Raw genomic sequence first — 21,240 nt, 5'->3', positions numbered from 1 at the left:
CAAAATTTATTCTTCAATCTTCCACACTCAACAAAACCACGATTGCATTGGTGGGATCTTTAATAATTGGCTGTAGCTTTTCCAACAATTTGAACCCATCCAGAATCTCAGCGACATTTACTGATCCTCAGCTAACATCTGCATGAAAGTATTTGGTTCCTCACCTCCTTTAGTGAATCTCCTGTTTGGTTTCTGATCATCCCAACCTCCCCTTGTATTTACAGTTTATTTGTCAGTAACGGATCTAAGATTCCCTTGTCACTAGTCTTTTCTCTCTCTCTCTGTCCATTTTATTTCCATTCTGAACTTTGTGCATCCATATAGCTTGAACCAGCTTCTGTGCAGAGGACTAGCGCCTTGTGAAGGTTGAACTAATTTGGAATGGGGTGACCACTACCTAACAGCTCTTTAATGCAACCCATTGTTCATTTCTTTGATTTCAACTTGCACTCAGCTAGACCTGGCACCTACAGTGTGATGTCATCACCAGACACAATCTGGCCCTCCCCTCCCCCTCCATCTTCCGAAGGGTTCGGCTCCTCTGTAACTTGCTCGTCAACGCCTCTCTCCCCACACATTGCTCCCTTGGCATATTCCCCTGGGTCAAACAGGAGGCACCACTCTTGTGCCCAGACCTCCTCCCTCACCATTGTTTAGGGCCCCAAACCGTCCTTTCAAGTGAAGCGACTTGTGAATCTGAGGGAGACATCTACTGCATCCGGGTCTCCTGCTGTGGCCTTCTCTTCTTCAGAGAGACTGGACACAGACTGGGAGATCACTTCACAAAGCGCCTTTGCTCTGTCCACATCGCTGACAGGGGTTTCCTAGTGGCCCACCATTTGAATTCTGCACCCCACTCCTGTGCTGACATGTCTGTCCATGGTATCCTGTACTGTCAAACCAAAGCTACCCATGAACTGGAGGAGCAACATCTGATTTTCCACCTGGGCTCTCTGAATGGTGGGGCCGCTAAAGGATAAAGGAGGAAATGTGCCTGGTGGCGTAAGAGGTGGGGAGGTCCTAAATGAATACTTTGTTTCAGTATTCACAAGCGAAAAGGACTTTGATCAGATGGCATTAACATCGCTTTCAGCTCGTCCACTCCCCATTCTCCCTCTCTTCCCCATCCTTTCCTTCAGCTCTCCACCCCCCTCCCTCTCCACTCATAGAGCCACCCCCCTTCCCCTGTTTGCTGCTGGGCCCTCCCTCCCTTATCCACCTATTACCTCCTGCCTGTGGGTGTCCCCATTACCATTTTACTCGGGCACCTGCCGACATTTTGCTCATACCTTGATGAAGGGCTCAAACCTGAAACGTTAGTTCTGTTTCTTTATCTTTGCATCATAAAGTCCACTGTTTGACCTGTGGAGTTTCCTCAGTGTGGCGCTTTTCCCTTCGTGACAAGCCCATCTCACAAACCTCCCCGCATCCCCTAAAGACAGTCATCACTAAAGGCAGTTTTTTCAAAACCTATGTGGACTTTAACTTGTTAAAACTCTGCAAGGACATGATTTAATAAATCTTGAATATAATTATTTTTAATTTACATTAAATTTGATGCGATATCCTGATCTAGAACATAGAACCCTCTATTTTTCTCACATCCACATGTCTATCTGAGAATCTTTTAAATGTCCCTATTGTACCTACCATTCCACCACCACCCCCAGCAATGCATTCCAGGCACCCACCACTCTCGGTGTAAAACAAAAAATTGCATAGAAGATAAGAATCGTGCGGAGCTGACCCAATAGCCTCACTAACAACTGCCTAGAATATGTCCACTTCAACACTAGGAGGATTAGGAATAAAGGGGATGAACTTTAAGCAGGGATCAGTACATGGAACTACTATGTTGTGGCCGTTACAGAGTCTTGGCAGGAGGAAGGGCAGGATTGGGCTGATCCAGGGTTGAGGTGTTTTAAAAGGAATAGTTGAGAGGTAAGGATTGGGGAGGGGGTTCACGAATAGTTCACGCCTATAGAAAGTGAAGATGCTGGAGAGGGAAGGTCCACAGAGTGGGTGTGGGTGGAAATCTGAAATCGGAAGGGAGCTGTCACTGTGCTGGGAGTCGTCTGTAGGCCCCCAAGTAGCCTTCAGGAAACTGAGGAGCAGATAAGCAGGCAGATTGTGGAATGGTACAGGAAATACAGGGTTGCAGTTATGGGCAATTTCAACTTCCCATGCCTGCCATACCCTAGATATGCCCCTGTTCCTGACACAGTATGTGGACCGGCCACACTGGATCTAATTCTGGGTAATGAACCAGGTCAGGGGGCGGACCTCTCAGTGGGGGAGCATTTTGGTGAGAGTGACCACAACTCCCTGAGCTTTAGCATAGCCATGGAAAAGGATAAAGGCAGACAAAATGGGAAAGTGCTTAATTGGGGAAGGGCTAATTACGATGGGATGAGGCAGGAACTAGCGAGAATAAATTGGAAACAGATGTTCAAGGGTGAAAGCTTCAGAACTAATATGGAGGAAGTTTAAGGACCACTTGTGTAGGGTAGAGGGTAGGTTTGTCCCACTGGGACACGGAAAAGTTGGTAGGAATAGGAAAAGGAAACCATGGTTGATCAAACAGATGAGGCAGCTGGTCGAGAAAGAAGGAAGCAGATATAGGAAGCAGGAAACTGGAATGGATCATGGTAGCTGGGAATGAGCTTAAGAAAGGACTTGGGGGAGTTTGAAGGGGGCATGATAAGGCCTTGGCATGTAGGATTAAGGAGAACCCCAAGGCATTCTATGCTTATGTGAAGAACAGAAGGATAATGAGAATGGTTGGGCCACTAAAGGATAAAGGAGGAAATGTGCCTGGTGGCGTAAGAGGTGGGGAGGTCCTAAATGAATACTTTGCTTCAGTATTCACAAGTGAAAAGGACCTTGATCAGGGGGAGGTCGAAGAGAAAACTCCACTCAAGTTTATTGTCATCTAATAGCACAAGTACAACTCGATAAAACAGCGTTCTCCTGCCCTCGGTGCAAAAACATGCAGACATACAACAAGACATAACGCACGTACAAACAATACACATGCAGTACATACATATATAAAAATAAATATTGTTTTATTCAAATGAAAGTCTCAGATATTTAGTGTGAGCCATTCCTTTGGTTGTTCAGCATTGTCACTGTCCGTGGGGAAAAAACTGTTCCTCAGCCTGGTGATGCTGGCTCTGATCTTCCCCGACGGGAGCAGCTGAAAGATGCTGTGTGCGGAGTGGAAGGGCTCCTCAATGATTTTGCGCGCCCTCTTCAGACAATAATCCCAATAAATCACATCATTGGGGTGGGAAGGAGACTCCAGTGATCCTCTCTGGCTGTGGATTGACCTCCGATCCATTTCTCTGCAGCAACCGTACCTACACGGTGATGCAGCCGGCCAAAACCTCAATAGAGCTCCTATAGAAAGTTACAGAATGGCTTCTGGGTGCCTCTGGGCACTTGGTGTATTCAGAGATGATAGTTTTTGGTCTCAGCATTTCAGCAGATCCTTGAAGGTAGAACAGGTGGTTAAGATGTCAAAATAGGAGCTCTACTGTTCAACCAAGCAAAGCAGACCATCTGTTTGTACCACTGTACGATTTGGTGGAGCTAGAAATGTACATGTTGGGAACCATATTACAACAATGAGAGCACTGTCCACAAGGCATCCGAAAGAGATGTGAATGGAGCTAAAGCAATGCAATTCTTTCAATGTGAAAATAAATGCGGTGATGTTGAGTTAAATTGCTGCTTTAACTTCCTGTAAAGTGCACTGGTTTGTCTTCCTTTTGAATAGATTGCAACGACAAGAAGGCTGACCGTACAGTTCAATCCTCCTTCCAGCTGTGTGTTGGAGATCAGCATGCGGGGAATTAAAATAGCCGTACAGCTTGACGGGTTTGGCACCTATGAGAAGGTAATGCTTGCCTGTTGTGCTTGTGCAACATCGGAGATCGGGTGCATGAGGGATAGAAGCAGGAGTCGGCCATTTGACCCGTCGAGCCTGCTGCACCATTCAGTAAACTCCTGGCTGATGTGGCCGTGGACTCAGCTCCATTTATCCCCTTGTTTCTCATAACCCTTAATTCCCCATCTGTGCCTTACTCAATATGTCCTCTTATCCAGTTAACACCTCTTGACTCTTGATTTGTACTTCTCCTCCTCCTCCACCCCCCCACCCCCCCCCCCCCCCCCCACCACCACCCACCCAATCTTCCCTATTCCCTAGCCTTTTAAATACAGGCACAGTTTTACACATACCTCGAAGAAGGCCTCAGACCTAAAACATTGGTAATACAGCACATCTATACCTATGATGGATGCTGTGAGACCAGCTGAGTTCCTCCAGCAGATCTGTCTTTTTAAAAGAATCTATCCATGTCATAAATACATTCAGTGAGGCTGCCACGACTTTTTCCTTGGGCAGAGAACTCAATAATCTCTGTGTGGTGCTACCACTCTGTATATTGAATGTATGTATGTTCTGGCCCGCCCCCTGAACCTGTGACCCCTCCTTTCCGGAATTCCCCATAAAGGCTGTTATGCCCAAACCCCTCCCTCAGTACCTGCCTTGGAACTGGGACAGCAACATGTAAGCTGTGCTGACATCTAAAGGTGATTAAATTGTGCTACCAATGAACCACATTAGACAAGGATCTGTGATTAATAGGCTTTAATTACCTTAAAGTGTCAGCACAGTTTGCATGTTGCTGGCCCATTTCCAAGGCAGGTACTGAGGGAGGGGTTTGGGCGTAACAGCCTTTATGGGGAATTCCAGAAGGGAGGGGTCACAGGTTCAGGGGGCAGGCGAACCCATGACCACATATATACAACATAAACAGTGGTAGCACCATACTCTGGTTGAAGTCGTTCCTCCTCATCTCTGTCTTAAACCCACTCCACTGATTCTTGAGTGATGTCCTCTTGTTCTAATCTCACCAGCATTGAAAGAATCTGTTGAATTTTGGCCAATTTGTGCTATTATTTATTTTCTGGAGTCGATGGGAAGAGAGTTCCAGGATTTCAACCTGGCATCAATGACGGGCCAGTTGTACATTTGCCAGTTTTCAGAATGGAGGAAGTGCTGTCCCATTGTGCCTGCTGCCCTTATTCTTCGTGATGGAAAGTTTGGGAAGCACTTTCGCAGTACCCTGGGGAAATAATGACAAAGCATTTTGTGGATGGGACGATTTTCCACGCAGAGAGAGTGTTCTACCCAGAGGACAGTATCGAACCAGGGTCCTTTGTGCTGCCTACATTTACTGTACATTAATTCTCTTTTTCTCTGTTATTTTCTGGCAGGGTAGTAAATGCAGTCACTTCTTCCAGTTGAAGAATGTTTCATTCTGTGGATATCATCCAAAGAACACCAAGTAAGTCTTTGCAAGAGTACATCACATCCTATAGCACAGAAACAGGTCCAGCGACCCAGCTTGTCTCCACCAAACTATTTTCCCCCCATGCTTTAGTCCTATAGACGCCCAGACCCCTTCAATTGTTCAATTTCTTTCTTTGGCTTGGCTTCGCGGACGAAGATTTATGGAGGGGGTAAAAGTCCACGTCAGCTGCAGGCTTGTTTGTGGCTGACAAGTCCGATGCGGGACAGGCAGACACGGTTGCAGCGGCTGCAGGGGAAAATTGGTTGGTTGGGGTTGGGTGTTGGGTTTTTCCTCCTTTGTCTTTTGTCAGTGAGGTGGGCTCTGCGGTCTTCTTCAAAGGAGGTTGCTGCCCGCCAAACTGTGAGGCGCCAAGATGCACGGTTTGAGGCGATATCAGCCCACTGGCGGTGGTCAATGTGGCAGGCACCTTAATTTACACCTTAATTAATCTACACACCTGGTATATTTTGAACGGTGGGTGGAAACCCACGCAGACATGAGGGGAATGTACAAACGATCCACCACAGAGTTATTCAAGGGTTTCTTAACACCCTTGCACCCTTCACATTGTCTGGCAGCTCCCACCACCTTGGGTGAAGAACTGTCTCTTCCTGGCCCCTCTGAATCCCACCCCCTCTCATCTTTTTGTTGCGCCTTCTCATGTTAAACTCCCTGATGTCACAATCCACCTTAACGGTGCCCCTCATGATTTTCTAGTCCTCACTAAATCCTCCCTCAACCTCCTAAGCTCTGAGAAAAACAGGCCGAGTGTTTTATCACTCACGATGACTCTGGTGAGATCTTTCTTGGACTATTGTGAGCAGTCTGGGGTAAGAAAGGATGCGCTGAAGTTGGAGAGTATTCAGAGGAGGTTCACAAGGATGATTCTGGGAAGGAAAGGGTTGTCATATGAGAAGCATTTCATGACTCTTGGCCTGTACTTGTTGGAATTTAGGAGAATGAAGGGAGATCTCATTGAGACATTTTGAATGTTGAAAGGCCTGGACAGAGTAGATATAGATGGTGGGAGAGTCCAGGACAAAAGGGCACACCCTCAGGTTGAAGGGCCAACAGAGATGGAAGGGGAATCTCTTCAGCCAGGGGGCGGTGAATCTGTGGAATTTATTCCCATGGGCAGTTGTGGAGACCAGGTCTTTGGGTGTTCTTAAGGCAGAGATTGATAGGTTCTTGATTAGCCAGGGCATCAAAGGTTATGAGGAAAGGCCGGGCAGTGGGACTGATGGGAAAATGGATCAGCTCATGATTAAATTGTGGGACAGACTTAATGGGCTGAATAGCCTATTTCTGCTTCTATGATATATGGTCCTAATCCTGACAACTTCATATAACTCTTCTGCACCCTTTCTAATATTATATTATCTTTCTTGAAATATCCTTATAATACCCCTGAGCTTAAAACCCTCCAAAAGGCAGTGAACACAGCCCAGGACATCACAAGCAAAACCCTCCTCACCATCGAGAACATCAATAGAGAGCAAGAGCAGCAGCGATGATCATCAAGGATCCACACCACCCAGCACACGCTCTGTTCTCGCTGCTGCTATCAGGTGCCACAAGACTCGCACCACCAGGTTCAGGAACAGCTGCTCCCCCTCCACCATCAGGCTCCTCAACGACAAACTCAAATAGGGGCTCGTTTAAGGACTCCTACTTTGCACGCTATTGATTTTTTTCTTCTTTCTGTATTGTAGTTTGTTTACATATGTTATCTGTTTACAATTCTTTATTTGTTTACATGGTCATTGAGTTTAGTTTTCTTTTGCACTACCAATTAGTGGTAATTCTGCCTGGTCTGCAGGAAAAGGAATCTCAGGGTTATATGTGATGTCATGTATGTACGCTGACAGTAAAGCATGTTGGCACATATGGTGTAGCAGTTAGTGCAACGCCTTTATAGCACTTGCACTCGGGGCAAGGGGGCACAGTCTATACGTTCTCCCCGTGTCTGCATGGGTTTTCCCCAGGGGCTCTGGTTACCTCCCACCATTCGAAATGTACTGGGGGGTATAGGTTAATTAAGCTGTAAATTGGGTGACACAAACTCATTGGTCAAAATGGCCTGTTACTGTGCTGTATGCCTAAATTTAAATTTAAAATAATATCCAAAACTGCACACAATTTTCCAAGTAAGACAGATACTTTGATGTTGGGCTCATGCCTTAAACATCAGTTATCTATCTTTATCTTTCCTATATAAAGTACACTGGATGATCTGCTGTGTTTCTCCAGCATTGTGTTTTTACTTTTATTCCAAGTGTGGCCGGCCTCCCCAACATCTTCTCTAAATTCAACACCTTCAATGTTCATCGTGCCCAGAAATTGATGATGCTCTCTCTCAGTGATCTCGGCAATGCTACCGAGCAAGAAAGGGATTTCCATTCGCAGAAACATTCTAATCAGTGCTGCACTACATCCTCTCTCTAAGAATTTAATTTTGCAGAGCTAAAGGACCATGGCGAGATTCATCACAGATATGGGCCCCTCATCCCAGTGAACCTGCAGTAGTTTTCAAACTGCCCCCTAAACTCACACACAACTTTAAGTAATCCCTATGCCATTGGTGCTCTGTGATTAGTAAGGGATGGCTTCAGGTGGTATGTAAGTGGGAAAGGAAGGTTGAGAACCACTACTCTAGCCCTAATTGTTACTGAAATATTTACTTGAGAAAAATTGTCATTGCCACATTTCCTTTGGAGTTCTGAAACCATGCACATAACAAGTCAATTTAGGATTAAAACAGTGGTTTTCAACCTTTTTCTTTCCACCCACATACCACCATAAACAATCCCTTACTAATCACAGAGCACCATTGGCATAGGGATTACTTAAAGTGCTATGTGAGTTGAGGGGGGCAGTTTGAAAACCACTGTGCTACACCAACCATCCATCCGCACTAATCCAACACATCCCATTTTAAATTACATTTAGATATACAGCACGGTGACAGGTCCTTTGGCCCATGAGCCCAATTACACCCAATTGACCTACAATCCAGGTATGTTTTGAAGAGTGGGAGGAAACTGGAGCCCCCGGAGGAACCCCACACAGACACGAGGAGAACATATAAAATTCTTATAGACAGCTCTGGATTCGAACCCCTGTCACTGGTGCCATTAACAGCATTTCATTACCCACTACGCTAACCTTGCTGCCACAAATTTTATTCTCCCCACATTCTTGTCGCAGATTCTACCACTCACCCATACACTAGGGACCAATTTAGAGTGGCCAATTCACCTGCCAACTGCCATGTCTTTGGGATGTGGGAGGAGATGGGAGGTACTCACACGGTCACAGTGAGAACATGCAAATTCAACACCATCAGTGCCGGTGGTCAGGATTGAACCCTCAGCTCTGGCACTGAGGCAGCTTTGCTGCTCCCTTACCCAATCTGGCTTTGTATCTGATTTCCAACTGTGGAGGAACTGTGGAGTTCATCCAGCTGTCTAGCAGAGGTGTATGTGAACGCTGGAAACTAGAACAGGAGTTGACCTTCTTTCCATTGAACTTACTCCGCCATTCATAAAGATCATGGCTGATCTGGGCATGATCTTTTTTTCTTCATAATCCTCAATTCCCCAGCTGTGCAAACATCTGTCTGTGTGAAATGCTGGCCGGATCATATAGGAGGTAGTGTTCTCCTTCCATCATTGGTATTGGACTTTAATAATCATCAATAAGGTGCTTCTTGCCATCTCAGATGCTCCTCCTCTGGGCCAAGGATTCCCAAAGGTCAAAGAGGATGTTGCATATTCAGGGAAGCCTTGAGAACATCAGTTCTTAGCTGTAAAAACACACTCCTGGAGAAACTCACCAGGGCAAACAGAGTCAAGTCAGGTCACTTTTATTTATCGTTCATACCATGCTCGCACGGTAAAGCTGAAATAATGTTTCTTCAGGACCACCAGGCTTTTTTTACATGAATATAAGTTAGAATCGAAGTTAAATACATTGAAATACTAAAATATTAAGATGTATACAATAAAAGTCCACAGTTCACTATCCACATATGTTCTTGGAATTCAGGAGCCTGATGGCTCAGGGAAAAAAACTGTACATAAGGGCTGAAGTTCTACAGTTCCTCCTGCCATCTGGCAGGAGGGAGAACAGTTTACGTGAGGGGGGTGTGAAGTCCTTCACAATGTTTATTGCCTTACACCTGCATTGAGTGTAGCAGGTGTCCTTCATGGTAGGAAGAGAGCCCCCAATGGTCTTTTCTGCTGACTTCACTCTCCTCTGCAGAATCTTGTGGTCCAAGGTGGTACAGCTTCCAAACTAGGCAGTGATGCAGCTGGACAGGGTTCTCTTGGTACAACCTCTGTAGAATGTAGTGAGAATGGTGGATGAGTTAGAGGGCAGATTAGAGGGTGTCCTTTCTATACCAAAGATGACCTTGATGAAGGGCTCAGGCTCGAAACGTTAGTTCTGTATCTTTATCTTTATCTTTGACACTGTTTGACCTGCTGAGTTTCTTCAGCATTGTGACTTTACTTCAACCACGGTGTCTACAGACTTTCATGTTTTACTCCAGGTTCCAGTGAATTGAGAAGCACATCACCAATATATTCATTCTCCGCACGGCCTTGAACCACATACACAGCATTACTAACAGCCACCAACTTGTTTCTTAGAGCACCTCTCATGACCAAGTGCAACTTGGGATGTGGGCATCTGGATGTCCAGACACCTTGCCCCTTTGGAGGGTCGTAAACAGGATGTCAGCCAGGGCAGAAATAAAGTAAATTAGTTGGGAGGAGACTGAAGCTTCCAAAGTAAGGCCCCAAGTTAAACAGGAAAGTCTGCAGATCCTTTGGTTGTCGTGTTGGAGGAACTCTGCAGTAGCAGGGACCTCCTCGTGGGCGTCCTTTTCAATTCCACGCCACATTCCCACCCTAACGTACCTGCCCTTGGCTTTGTGGGTGCCCAAACTGAGGCTATCTGAAAATTGGAGGAACAACACCTAATATTCCATCAGGACACTCTCCAACCAGATGGTATGACAGCAATTTCCAGTTTCCTAGTCTCTCTCTCTCTCCCTATCCCTCTGTCTCCTTCTCTCTAGTTCCCCACCCACTTCGCGCTCTATTCAGAGCTATTCCACCTGCCCCCATCACTTCTCAAGTTTTTTTTCTCTTCTGCTCTCCAACCCATATCCACCTCTTGCCTGTGAGCCTGTGCTTCTCCCCCTCCTCCACTCCCCACCTTTTGATTCAGGCACCCACCTGCTTTTTGTTTACAGATTGACAAAGGGCCCTGGCCAGAAACGTTGGTCATGCATTCCTTCCCATGCATGCAGTGTGACCTGCTGAGTTTCTCCAGCACTTTTGTGTATTGCAATGCGAGGCACAATGTTGCCGAACAATTCTGGGAAGGAGTTGGGGCTTCTCCCTGAAGTAGAAATAACCAAGAGATGATTTAGTCATAAAACAATCCTTTAGACCAATCGTGTTTAGCCACCAGATCTCATCCTATTTGCCTCTGTTTGGCAACATTCTTTTAAAACATTTCTATCCTTGTGTCTGTCTGTGGCTTTTACACATTGTAATGATCTCCTCCTCTACCATCTCCCTTGGCTTCTCGTTCCATATATCTACTTCAGATCTCCTTTAAATCTTTCCTCTTAAACATATGCCTTCTAGTCTTGAGCACTTCTATCCTGAGAAAATGTCTGTGTCTATTAACCATCTCTTCCCCTCGTGAATATCTTATAAGGTCTGTAAGAGTGGCTTTCAGAATTCTGAAGGGCTTTGATGGAATGCAATGGTTCTGGTCACCTTGTTACAGGAAGGATGTAGATGCTTTAAGAGAGAGTGCAGAGGAGATTTACCAGGATGTTGCCTGAAGTGGAGAGTGTGTATTATGAAGTAAAATACAAAAGTCTGCAGACACTGTGATTGCAGTAAAAACACACAGAAATGCTGGAGGAACTCAGCCGGTCTTGCAGCGCCCATAGGAGGTAAAGCTATATAACGACATTTTGGGCCTGAGCCCTTCTTCAAGGTATAAGCAAAGACAGGAGGGTTTCAGAATAAAGACTGGCTGGGGGAGGAGTCCAGACCAACAAAAGGTGTTAATAGGACATGTGGTTGTGGAAGTGAGTCTGGGTGAGAACATGAGAGTGGCAGGGATTGCAGATTGCAGATGGGGAGCAGTGAGAGAGGCTCTCACAGAACTACCTTTGAAGAGATATGAAGCAAGGTTAACAGAGATAGGGCTTTTCTCATTCGAGCGAGGAAGGGGAGGCAAGTTAAATGGATTGGACTCTCCACGAGCACAGTACGATGAGCCGAACAGTGTCCACCTTTACTGTGCAATACAGTGGAAAATTTCCTGATTTTTTAAATTCTTTTCTTCTCCTTTCAGATATTTTGGGTTTATTACCAAACATCCTTCAGATCACCGATTCGCTTGCCACGTTTTTGTGTCGGAGAACTCCACGAAACCAATCGCAGCATCAGTGGGGTAGGCAGTGTTCTCTCTCAAACACTCCTTTGCATGAAATCTGGAGATTCAGATCTTGGATCCCATGTGTCCAACATGCCTTTGTCCCTCTGAAGCCCTGCAGCATTGTTAACCAGCGCTGGGCTCTCTCTGACACAAGGTTTTGCTTTCAAAATATTCATCTATGATTTTTTAAAAATGTATCTATTTATTTACTTTTCATTTGATTGATGTCTATCTTGTTTTATCTATCCTTTTCTTTATCCAATTTGTTTGATCTATCAATATCTTTTTACTTAGGATTGGCCAATCAGGCAGTGGTCTCATCTCTGCCTGGATAGCCAATATTATCTCTGTGTCACTGTCTCCCTCTCTCTCTCTCTTGTCTCTGTCTGTCTCTCTCTCTCTCTCTCTATCTCTCTCTCTCTGTGTCTATGTGCCCTTCTCTGTCGCCCTCTGTCGCTTTGTCTCCTCCAGTCCTGACAGAACATACAGCAGAAACTGTTTGGAGCACACACCAGCTGGGGTTGCATCTCTTTCCAAGTTTCAGGTGGAAATGCTCACTCTTCTCTGGCACAATTGTAGCTTCACCTGCTGAACATTTCCTGCTTTTACTTTACATTTCCAGCATGTGTCATTTCAGGACATGGCACAATACAGGCCCTTCCACCCACATCATGGGGCTGACCCATGTACATCTATTCCACATCAATCTAATCCTTGCGCTGTGATGTAAATAAGGCAGCAAAGACTCAATATAATTAATGTTAATACTACTGGCACAGTGAACATGATGTGGGCCATCTCCTGGGCTTGAAGATCTAACGCCATCCTGCTTCTCCTACTTTAATGACTCTCTTCCATTTCTTTGGAATGAGCAGCTTGGACAAGGCCTGGTTGGGGATGAAGTAGGATTGATCATCTCCCCATTCCTACCCTGGCTGTAGCAGACCCTTCCCATTTCCATTCCTTTCTCCATCTCCCATCACAGCGCATGTTAGCCCTTGGGGACCTGTTATTGGAGATATTTTCCTGCCTGCAAAGTTTTTGAGATGCAGTAATGAAGTATTCGCTGGCTTTGAGTAAATGCATGGTATCTATAAGAACAAATGACTTCAGAACTCAGTCGTGTGAGGAAGACTAGGCCATTGACCCCTTTGAGTTTAATCCACCAGGTTAGATTGATGGCTGCTCTGATGGCCCCTTTTCCACTTACCTGCCTGTTCCCCATAACCTTTGACTCTCCTAAAGTCTACAATTTCCTGGTCTCTGCTTTCAAGGAATCTTCATGAGTTGACGAAGAGCTCAGACCCAAAACATTGGTTACCTTTTGCTTCCTATAAGAATATAAGAAGTAGGAGCAGGAGTCGGCCATCCGGCCCATCAAGCCTGCTCCGCCATTCACTGAGATCATGGCTGATCTGATGAGAGGCTGATCTCCACCTACCTGCCTTTTCCCCAAATCCCCTAATTCCCCACGTATGTAAAAATCTGTCCAACCTTGTCTTAAATATGAGAACATAAGAAGTAGATGCTGGGTGACACACTGTAGTACATCTTGCACTACAATCATACTGTCAGGAGCCTTTCCTGTTTGATTTGACTCAAACACTGTTCGAGGACAAGTTTTGCTCTTTTTTTTTAATTTAAATTTAAAATTTAATTTTAGACATACAGCACGCTAACAGGCCCTTACAGCCCACAAGCCCACGCACCCAATTAACCTACAACTTGCAGTATGTTTCAAATGGTGGGAGGAAACTGGAGCCCCTGGCGGAAACCCACGCAGACACGGGGAAAACGTATAAACTTCTTACAGCGTGGGATTTAAACCCTGGTCCCGATTTCTGGCACTGTAATGGTGTTGCGCTAACCGCTATGCCATTCGGGCCGCCCTAACACTTTGCGTTTCTGTCTATTATACAGGAAGGCCTTCCAGCAATTCTACAAAGAATACATTGAGTACACATGTCCAACAGAAGACATTTATCTGGAGTAGATGCCTCTGTAGGGGCCCAAAGTGCTCTGGACTCATCACATCTCATTCTCAAACCTGGCGTGATGCATGGACATTCTGAGCCAGTGGCTCTATCAGGTTTCAAAATGATTCACCAACTCCATTGAAACCATTTTAGCTATTGTTACTTTTAGCCAAGCCTCAACAGCACCTTTTGCCACGAGTTCGACTCTGGTCCCATTCCTCTGCAAATCCAGACCCAATCGCCCGGTGTTCCATTGGTCCATAGCTAAACAGTTCCTGCTTGCTTCATAATCCCCGTGATGCATTTGGTGTGCAATGGGCCAGTGTGTGGATCTGGCTGGAGGAAGTGATGCCAAAGTGACAGGGAATTCTGAGATTCGTTGTAACGATGATGTTACTCTTTATTCATAGTGTTGTGTGTAAAGTTCTCAAAATTTGTTCATGGAGTGTGCAAACATGGTTTATTTAAAGATTTGATGACAGCACGTTCTTCTCTACTCTGGTTTTTTGAAGTCAGGCATTGCTTAAAACCACAATGACACAACAGCTTTGCAAAGGAGAACGGAAGACCACAGGATGCCGGGGTGACAGCAAGCCATTCAGCCACTCTCATGCTGTTGGGACTGCAGCTTTAGCACCAGTTGTATTCATGGGCCCCTTGTGATGAGTCAGCTGATCAAGTTCCGGAACACCTTGGCTCTGTCTTCTGCCAATAGCGGGGGTCTCCCAGTGACTGCCCATTTCAATTCCCCACCCCATTCCCATAACTGACCTGTCAGTCCATGGCCCCATGCACTGCCAGTCCATCCACAAATTGGAGGAGCAACTCTTATTCCATATGGGCACCCTCCAAATAGATGGCATTAACATTGACTTTTCCAGTTTCTGTTAGACAAAACTCTGACCCCGACTTGTCCTTTCCCTTTCTCTTTGTCATCCAGCTCTCCCCCCATCAATTCTCCCCTTTCCTCTTCTGTCCTCTTATTCATATCCATTTGGCCTGTGCTCTCCCCACGCCCTTCCTTCCCTTCTCCCCAGGCTTTTTATTCGGGCACCTGCCACCTTTTTACTCCTAACTTGAGGAATGGCTCAGGCCCGAAATGTTGGTTTTTGATCTTTATATCCCATAGATGTTGCGAGACCTGCTGAGTTCCTCCAGCTTTTCTGTGTTTTTAATACAATCACAAATTTCATTGATTGGAATTTACTTCTTTTCCTTGGTCCCACTTCTCGATTGGTTCATAACTCAAGATCTAATACCATAGCTTCTTCTGGGAGCTCGACGCAGACACGGACCACTCAGAGTGAAAAGGTTGCCCCTCTCCTCTCACCTTAAACCTGTACCTTCAAGTTTAAGATTTCCTTACCCTGGGAAAAAGACTGTGAGCATTCAGTTTGTCCAGCCCCCTCATGATTTCCTGAACCTTGATAAGATCATCTGTTAGTCTCCTTCACTCCGGGAAATAAAGAGCCAGCCTAGCTATGGGATTTAGGAGCAGGGGTAGAATTTGTGCTCCCTCAGGCCACCTCTCCTGTTCAACTCTTCTCTCGAAGCTGTTCCCCACATTCATATTTCATGTTGGCCAAGCCTTCTGTTCAAGAGAAATTCCTTTCCCTAATAGGATGGAAAAATTGGTTGTTTTGATTCTCCCTCTACAGATGCTGCCTGATCTGCCGTACATTTCCAACAGGTTTTATTTTGCAGTGGAGCAACCATTACAAATAATCTCAGATTAATTTCACCATCCTGGTGAATAAAATGTTTCCTGAATTTGCCATCACTGTTCAACAGGCCAGTCAGTCATGAGCATATGACAAAATCAACTGTTCAAGATTCACATCAATCAACTAACTTCAAGGACACATTTTAACTCTGCTTTCTTTAAAGGTGCCAAGGAATGTGCAGAACACACAGCGAAAAGCACAACTAGCAGCAATTTTGTTGTAATGTTTGTATAGTATTAAGGATTGTCCTTAGGGTTGTCCTCGAACACAGTGATTTGGTTTCTGAATTTATATGACACAATCTAATATTGACCCAACTCAGGTCAAAGTTCTAGCTGCGTTTACTTGTTCTGCTAAAGTCAGCACATTTGGCCCTTTCATTACACAAAGAAGTACCAGCCTATAATTACATTCCCCTTCTTGGGAACTAGGAACAAGTATTGAAAATGATGGAATAGCAGCTTGATGGGTTTTGGGTGATTCCATTGTCAAGGAAGTAAAACAGATGCATGCTGATCTACCCGAAACATTCAAGCGGTTTCAGAGCTGGATGAGCGGTGGAGAGGTCTTCTCCCCAATGGGTTCCTCACTTCAATTAACAGGGTGACAGCGTGGGTTTCAGTCCATTCATTCCCGTGTTTGACCAACTCAAATGAAACTATTGAGAGGGTCAGACTGGTGAGTAATGAGATGGAATTTGGAGGAGGGCTAATTTACAAGAGCAATTTAATTTTATACGCAAAATCTCTGGGGAAGTGGGAGTTTGCCCTGACCATCCCCTGCCCTGGAGCTGTAAAACGTGTTACTGTCAAACCTGGACTTTACCCCCACACTGGACCTGTGAGTGACCAGTCTCCCGAGGAACAACAAGGAAAGGGAATAGCATCTGGAGTTCCCAAGCTTTGTTAATATCTGGCAATCAAGGCAGGAGTGGACGATTGATGATAGCTGAACAACTCTTAGTCACAGTTCCCTGTTCTTCCTGCAGTCTCCTTAGTGACACTCTCACCCAGTAGCATAGCTTGTTGGAAGAGACATAACTAAATATTCTCTAAACTGGAACCAAACTCACTGGAAATCAATACCCTCAAGAAGGGGTGATTTTAAAATTTCAAAATGGCCTTTCTTTCGAGTTAACGGGATAAAACACATAACAAAATCTGTGCACTTTGGTTTCATATATATATATATATATATACACACATCTTCTAAATAATTTGTTTCATTCACAGCTAGAAAACAAAGTGGAAATATTTTGAAGGCAATCTTTATCTAATATAGTTATAATAATCCTCGATGTCTGGATCATCCCTCTTGCTTCGACCTGCTTTCTGGAGGAATGAAGACGGTGCTTTCTTTTTTTGCTTGCTCATCCGGGGAATTATTGGTTTGATCCCATACTCTGAAAGGCAAAGGAAAAGATCATTCACAATTGTTACCTCACTTATGTTGTGCCTCCACTTTCTTGCTTGTTTCCCGTGATGTACACATTTGCTATTGCCCTATTGCCTGCCTGCCATCTTTTCATAAGAACATAAGAATTGGGAGTAAGAATAGGCTTTCCAGCCTGTCAAGCCTGTTCTACCATTCACTGAGATCATGGCTGATCTCATCTCTACCTACCTGCCTTTTCCCCATATCCCTTAATTCCCCACTATGTAGAAATCTATCCAATCTTGTCTTAAATATATTTACTGAGGTCACTTCAACAGGCAGCGAATTCTATAGACTCACCACCCTCTGGGTAAAGCAGTTCCTCCTCCTGTCTGTCCTAAATCTACTCCCCTGCATCTTGAGACAATGTCCCCTAGTTCTGGTCTTCCCCCACCAATGGAAACAAGTTGCCTACATCAGTCTTATTTATGCATTTCATAATTTTATACATTTTGATAAGAACCCCTCTTATTCTTCTAAATTCCAGCAAGTACAGTCCCAGATGACTCAATATCTCCTCATTGGACAACCCCTTCATCCCTGGAATCAACCTGGTGAACTTCCTAAGCCCCACATCAAGCTTCAAATTTTCCAGCACGACATCTATGGACCTTCTGATGATATTAAGAGAGGTGTGTTAGCCGGTCATGGGAATGACAAGCAAAGGGTTTTGGATACAAGGGTGGACAAAATTTTGGCGATTGAAATATAATGTGCTGACGCGAGGTCATCCATTTTGGCAGGAAGAATAGCTATGCAGAATCTTTCAGATTTATTGTCAGAGCACATGCATGATATCACATACAACCCTAAGATTCTTTTATCCTGTGAGCCAGGCAGTTTCTTTTAAAGAATTTAGACACACAGCACAATAATAGGCCCTTCCACCCCCACGACCCCTTGCTGCCCAATCACACTTAATTAACCAACAACCCCCATATGTTTTGATGGGTGGAAGGAAACCCATGCCAACACGGGGAGAACGTACAAACTCCTAATAATGTTGGATTTGAACTACCAGTTGCTCGTGCTGTAAGAGCGTCATGCTAACCTTGCAGCCTCTCTGCTAATATATTTCTGCAAGATTCCTATTGTCTTGAACACTAAATTTGCTTTTGTTTGCCCGGTAACGATGCTCAAAGAGGCACCACTGTCAATGAGGACTGTGGTTCTTCTCCAATGTCATCGCCTCCTTACCCCCCCCCCCCCCCTCACCCCGTAACCTCTGTAGCCACATGGCCTCCTGTTTGGTCCAGTGTTGAAACCTGAGCTCCAAGCAAGTTGGTGTCCCTCCCTGAGGCCCTTTGGGAGTTCTGCTCGCCATCATGGGCTGCTGGAGACTGACTCAAGGGGAACAAGGTATCAGAGCCAGGATTCGAAAGGGTGCTGAAGGCAAGAAAGGCTTCTGAAGGGCCTCAGGAGCTGAAGGTTTCCTGCTTGTGTCAGAAGTTTGGATCTGAAGCTCAATTTTCCAAAGAATCAAAAGGAGCCTATGCGGCTGCGGGGGTACCGGAGGTGAATCGACAGACACTCAGTGACTCCGAAGGGACTTCCTTTTGTTTCCCTTTCACTGTAAGGGGTGTCGGGTAATTCTAATGGTGACTCTTTGTCTACCTTACAGCAGGCAGAAGGCAATTTCATGTAATATATTTTCTTTATTTATTACATGAAAATCTTGAATCGATGCCTTCACTTGTCCCAGTTTCCACAGCCCAATGCCTGCAGCCTGGTGCTAGTCCTGTGGCTGCCATGCTCCTCGCTGGATCATGGTTGTGGTCCCCTACCCTGCCAGATCCTCTCCCAAGCATCCCCTCCTCAGTGGGTGTGACCTACACTGGTGCTTACGCTGGTTCTCTGGGGCATTGTAAGTGGAGTACGTGGATCTCTGCGGTTTCTATGATGTTTAAAAATAAAACCTTGTTCTAAATTACCAAGAATGAGAGGCAATTTAATGGAGGTGTACAAGATGATGTGGGGCTTTGATAGGATGGATAGCCAGCACCTTTTTCCTAGGGCAACAATAGCCAATACCAGAGGACATCTGTTGAAGGCGAGGGGACGAAAGTTTCGGGGAGACATCAGAGGTACAATTTTTTAAACAAAGAGAGTGGTGGGTGTCTGGAATGCAATGCATTGGAATGGTGGAGGCTAAAACAATGGGGTCATCCAAAAGACTCTTAGATAGGCACATGGATGAAAGAAAAATGAGAGGGAAGGAAGGATGAGATTGCTGTGGAGTAGGTTTACACAGGCCAGCACAACATTGTGGGCTGAAGAGCCTGTGCTGGGATGGAATGCTAAAGGCAGGGTGGCTGTGGTGGGTCAGGGGAATGGCCGGGTAGAGGAGCATTCTCCAAGTCCACTCACACCTGCACCACTCCCATCTTAAGTAAATATGCTGTTTGACCTGCTAAGTTTCTCCAGCATTGGATATTTATTGCTTTTACTGTCCCTGATCAAACTGCTTAGACTTATACAAGTTTCAGTAAGATCATTCTTCCTTTTACAATGCAGATGACAGGCACCAAAGGGATATGGGACTGTTTTCAAAATAAACACAGGAATTCTCTCCCTTTCACACCTATCCATTTTACAGGAGACCCATCATTATTGCTACTGTGAAGGCAATTGCTTACCACATTGCAACACTGACTATTCGTCACTGATGCAGGGTAAATTGGCACAACACGAGATTTTGAAAGCTGTTACATGTGGAACTTCTAAGAGTGTAAATTAACTTTACCATCTAAATATCCAAAGTGGTCCCTTGGGAAGTCGATTCTTGTTTCATCCTCTCTAATTCCAGTCTTCCCTCTAATGGGAAAATTAGGAAAAGATTTCCAGATTTCAGATTCTTTGTCAGAGTACATACAAGATATCACACACAACCCTGAGATTCTTTTTCCTGCCAATGAGGTAGAAATACCACTTATTGGTAATGCAAAAAAAAAACTACACAATGTGAACATGTAAACAAATAGAAACAAACTGTGCAATACAGAGAGAGAGAAAAACATCATTAAAGTGCAAAAGTAAGAATCCTTTAACAAGTCCCTGATTTGAGTTTGTTGTTGAGGAGTCTGATGGTGGAGGGGTAGCAGCTGTTCCTGAACCTGATGGTGCGAGTCTGGTGGCACTGATAACTCTTTCCTGATGGCAGCAGCGAAAACAGAGCGTGTGCTGGGTGTTGTGGATCCTTGATGATTGGTGCTGCTCTCTGACGGCAGCGCTCCCTGTAAATGTTCTCAATAGTGGGGAGGGTTTTGCCTGTGATGTCCTGGGCTTTGTCCACTACCTTTTGTAGGGCTTTACGCTTAGGGGTATTGGTGTCCCCACACCAGTCCGCGATGTAGCCAGTCAGCACATTTCCACTGCACATCTGTAGAAATTTGCTAGGGATTCCGATCTCATACCAAACCTCCACAAACTCCTGAGGAAGCAGAGGCGCTGACGTGCTTTCTTCATGATTCTACTAGTGTTGGGTTCTTGAAGTTATCAATAAGAATCTAGATAGCTCCTGCACCACCAATCATAAAATCCATGAAAGGTATGACACAAAAAAGGGTAATTCCCCCATCAATCCCTCTTCCCCTCTCAGGGTTCTTACCCTGGTTATAAAAACACAGAAATGCTGGAGGAACTCAGCAGGTCTCGCAGCATCCTTAGCTGGTCAAGATAATATAACCAAAGTTTGGAGCCTAAGCCTTTCTTCAAAGGTAATATATCTTTACCTCCTGGGTTTCTCCAGCATTTCTGTGTTTTCACTACAATCACAGCCTCGACAGACTTTTGTGTTTCACCTCATACCCTTGTATGTCGATATTTACCATGTGGGTGATTCTTCCCACATGGACAGGACGGATAGTGCAACACTGATACAGTGCCAGTGACCTGGGTTCGAATCCTCCGCTGTTTGTAAGGCTTTGTACGATCTTCCCGTGAGTTATGTGGGTTTCCTCCCATGCTCCAAAACGTTAGGGGGTTGTAGGTTAATTTGGGTAAAATTGGGCACGATGGGTTTAAATGGCTGGAATTGGATTCTACCATGCTATAAATAAATTCTTTAACAATGTTAATTTAAAAAAAAAATCAATAACTTACCGTTTTAGTGACAGCACTGCCCCCAAATCAAATAGAATGGTTAAAAGTAAAAGACTGTTGATGTAAAGCCTCCTCAAGCAACTATGCTTTTTACCAATTCGAATATTCATTGTTCCACTTCATAAAGCATAAAACAAGGAATTAAACCCAAGGGCATTTAAGTACACAGTGTTT

General features: G+C 45.0%; 1 protein-coding gene across 7 annotated transcripts in view; it reads left to right on the top strand.

Moving 5' to 3' along the window:
• Positions 1-14,284, top strand: part of mapk8ip1b (mitogen-activated protein kinase 8 interacting protein 1b) — a 113,225-nt gene extending 98,941 nt beyond the window's left edge. For all 7 annotated transcript variants that reach the window (XM_069902984.1, XM_069902983.1, XM_069902987.1 and 4 more), the window contains 4 exons: positions 3,782-3,901; positions 5,287-5,357; positions 11,748-11,846; positions 13,752-14,284. In XM_069902984.1, the coding sequence (XP_069759085.1) occupies positions 3,782-3,901; positions 5,287-5,357; positions 11,748-11,846; positions 13,752-13,824 (363 nt within the window). In that variant the 3' untranslated portion in view covers positions 13,825-14,284. The remainder of the gene's footprint in view (positions 1-3,781; positions 3,902-5,286; positions 5,358-11,747; positions 11,847-13,751) is intronic.
• Positions 14,285-21,240: the final 6,956 nt, after the last annotated feature.

Source organism: Narcine bancroftii, chromosome 1, assembly GCF_036971445.1.
Source record: "Narcine bancroftii isolate sNarBan1 chromosome 1, sNarBan1.hap1, whole genome shotgun sequence".
Lineage (NCBI taxonomy): Eukaryota > Metazoa > Chordata > Chondrichthyes > Torpediniformes > Narcinidae > Narcine > Narcine bancroftii.
Note: the sequence above shows the minus strand (reverse complement) of the source record. Positions and strands in the feature narration are given on the sequence as shown.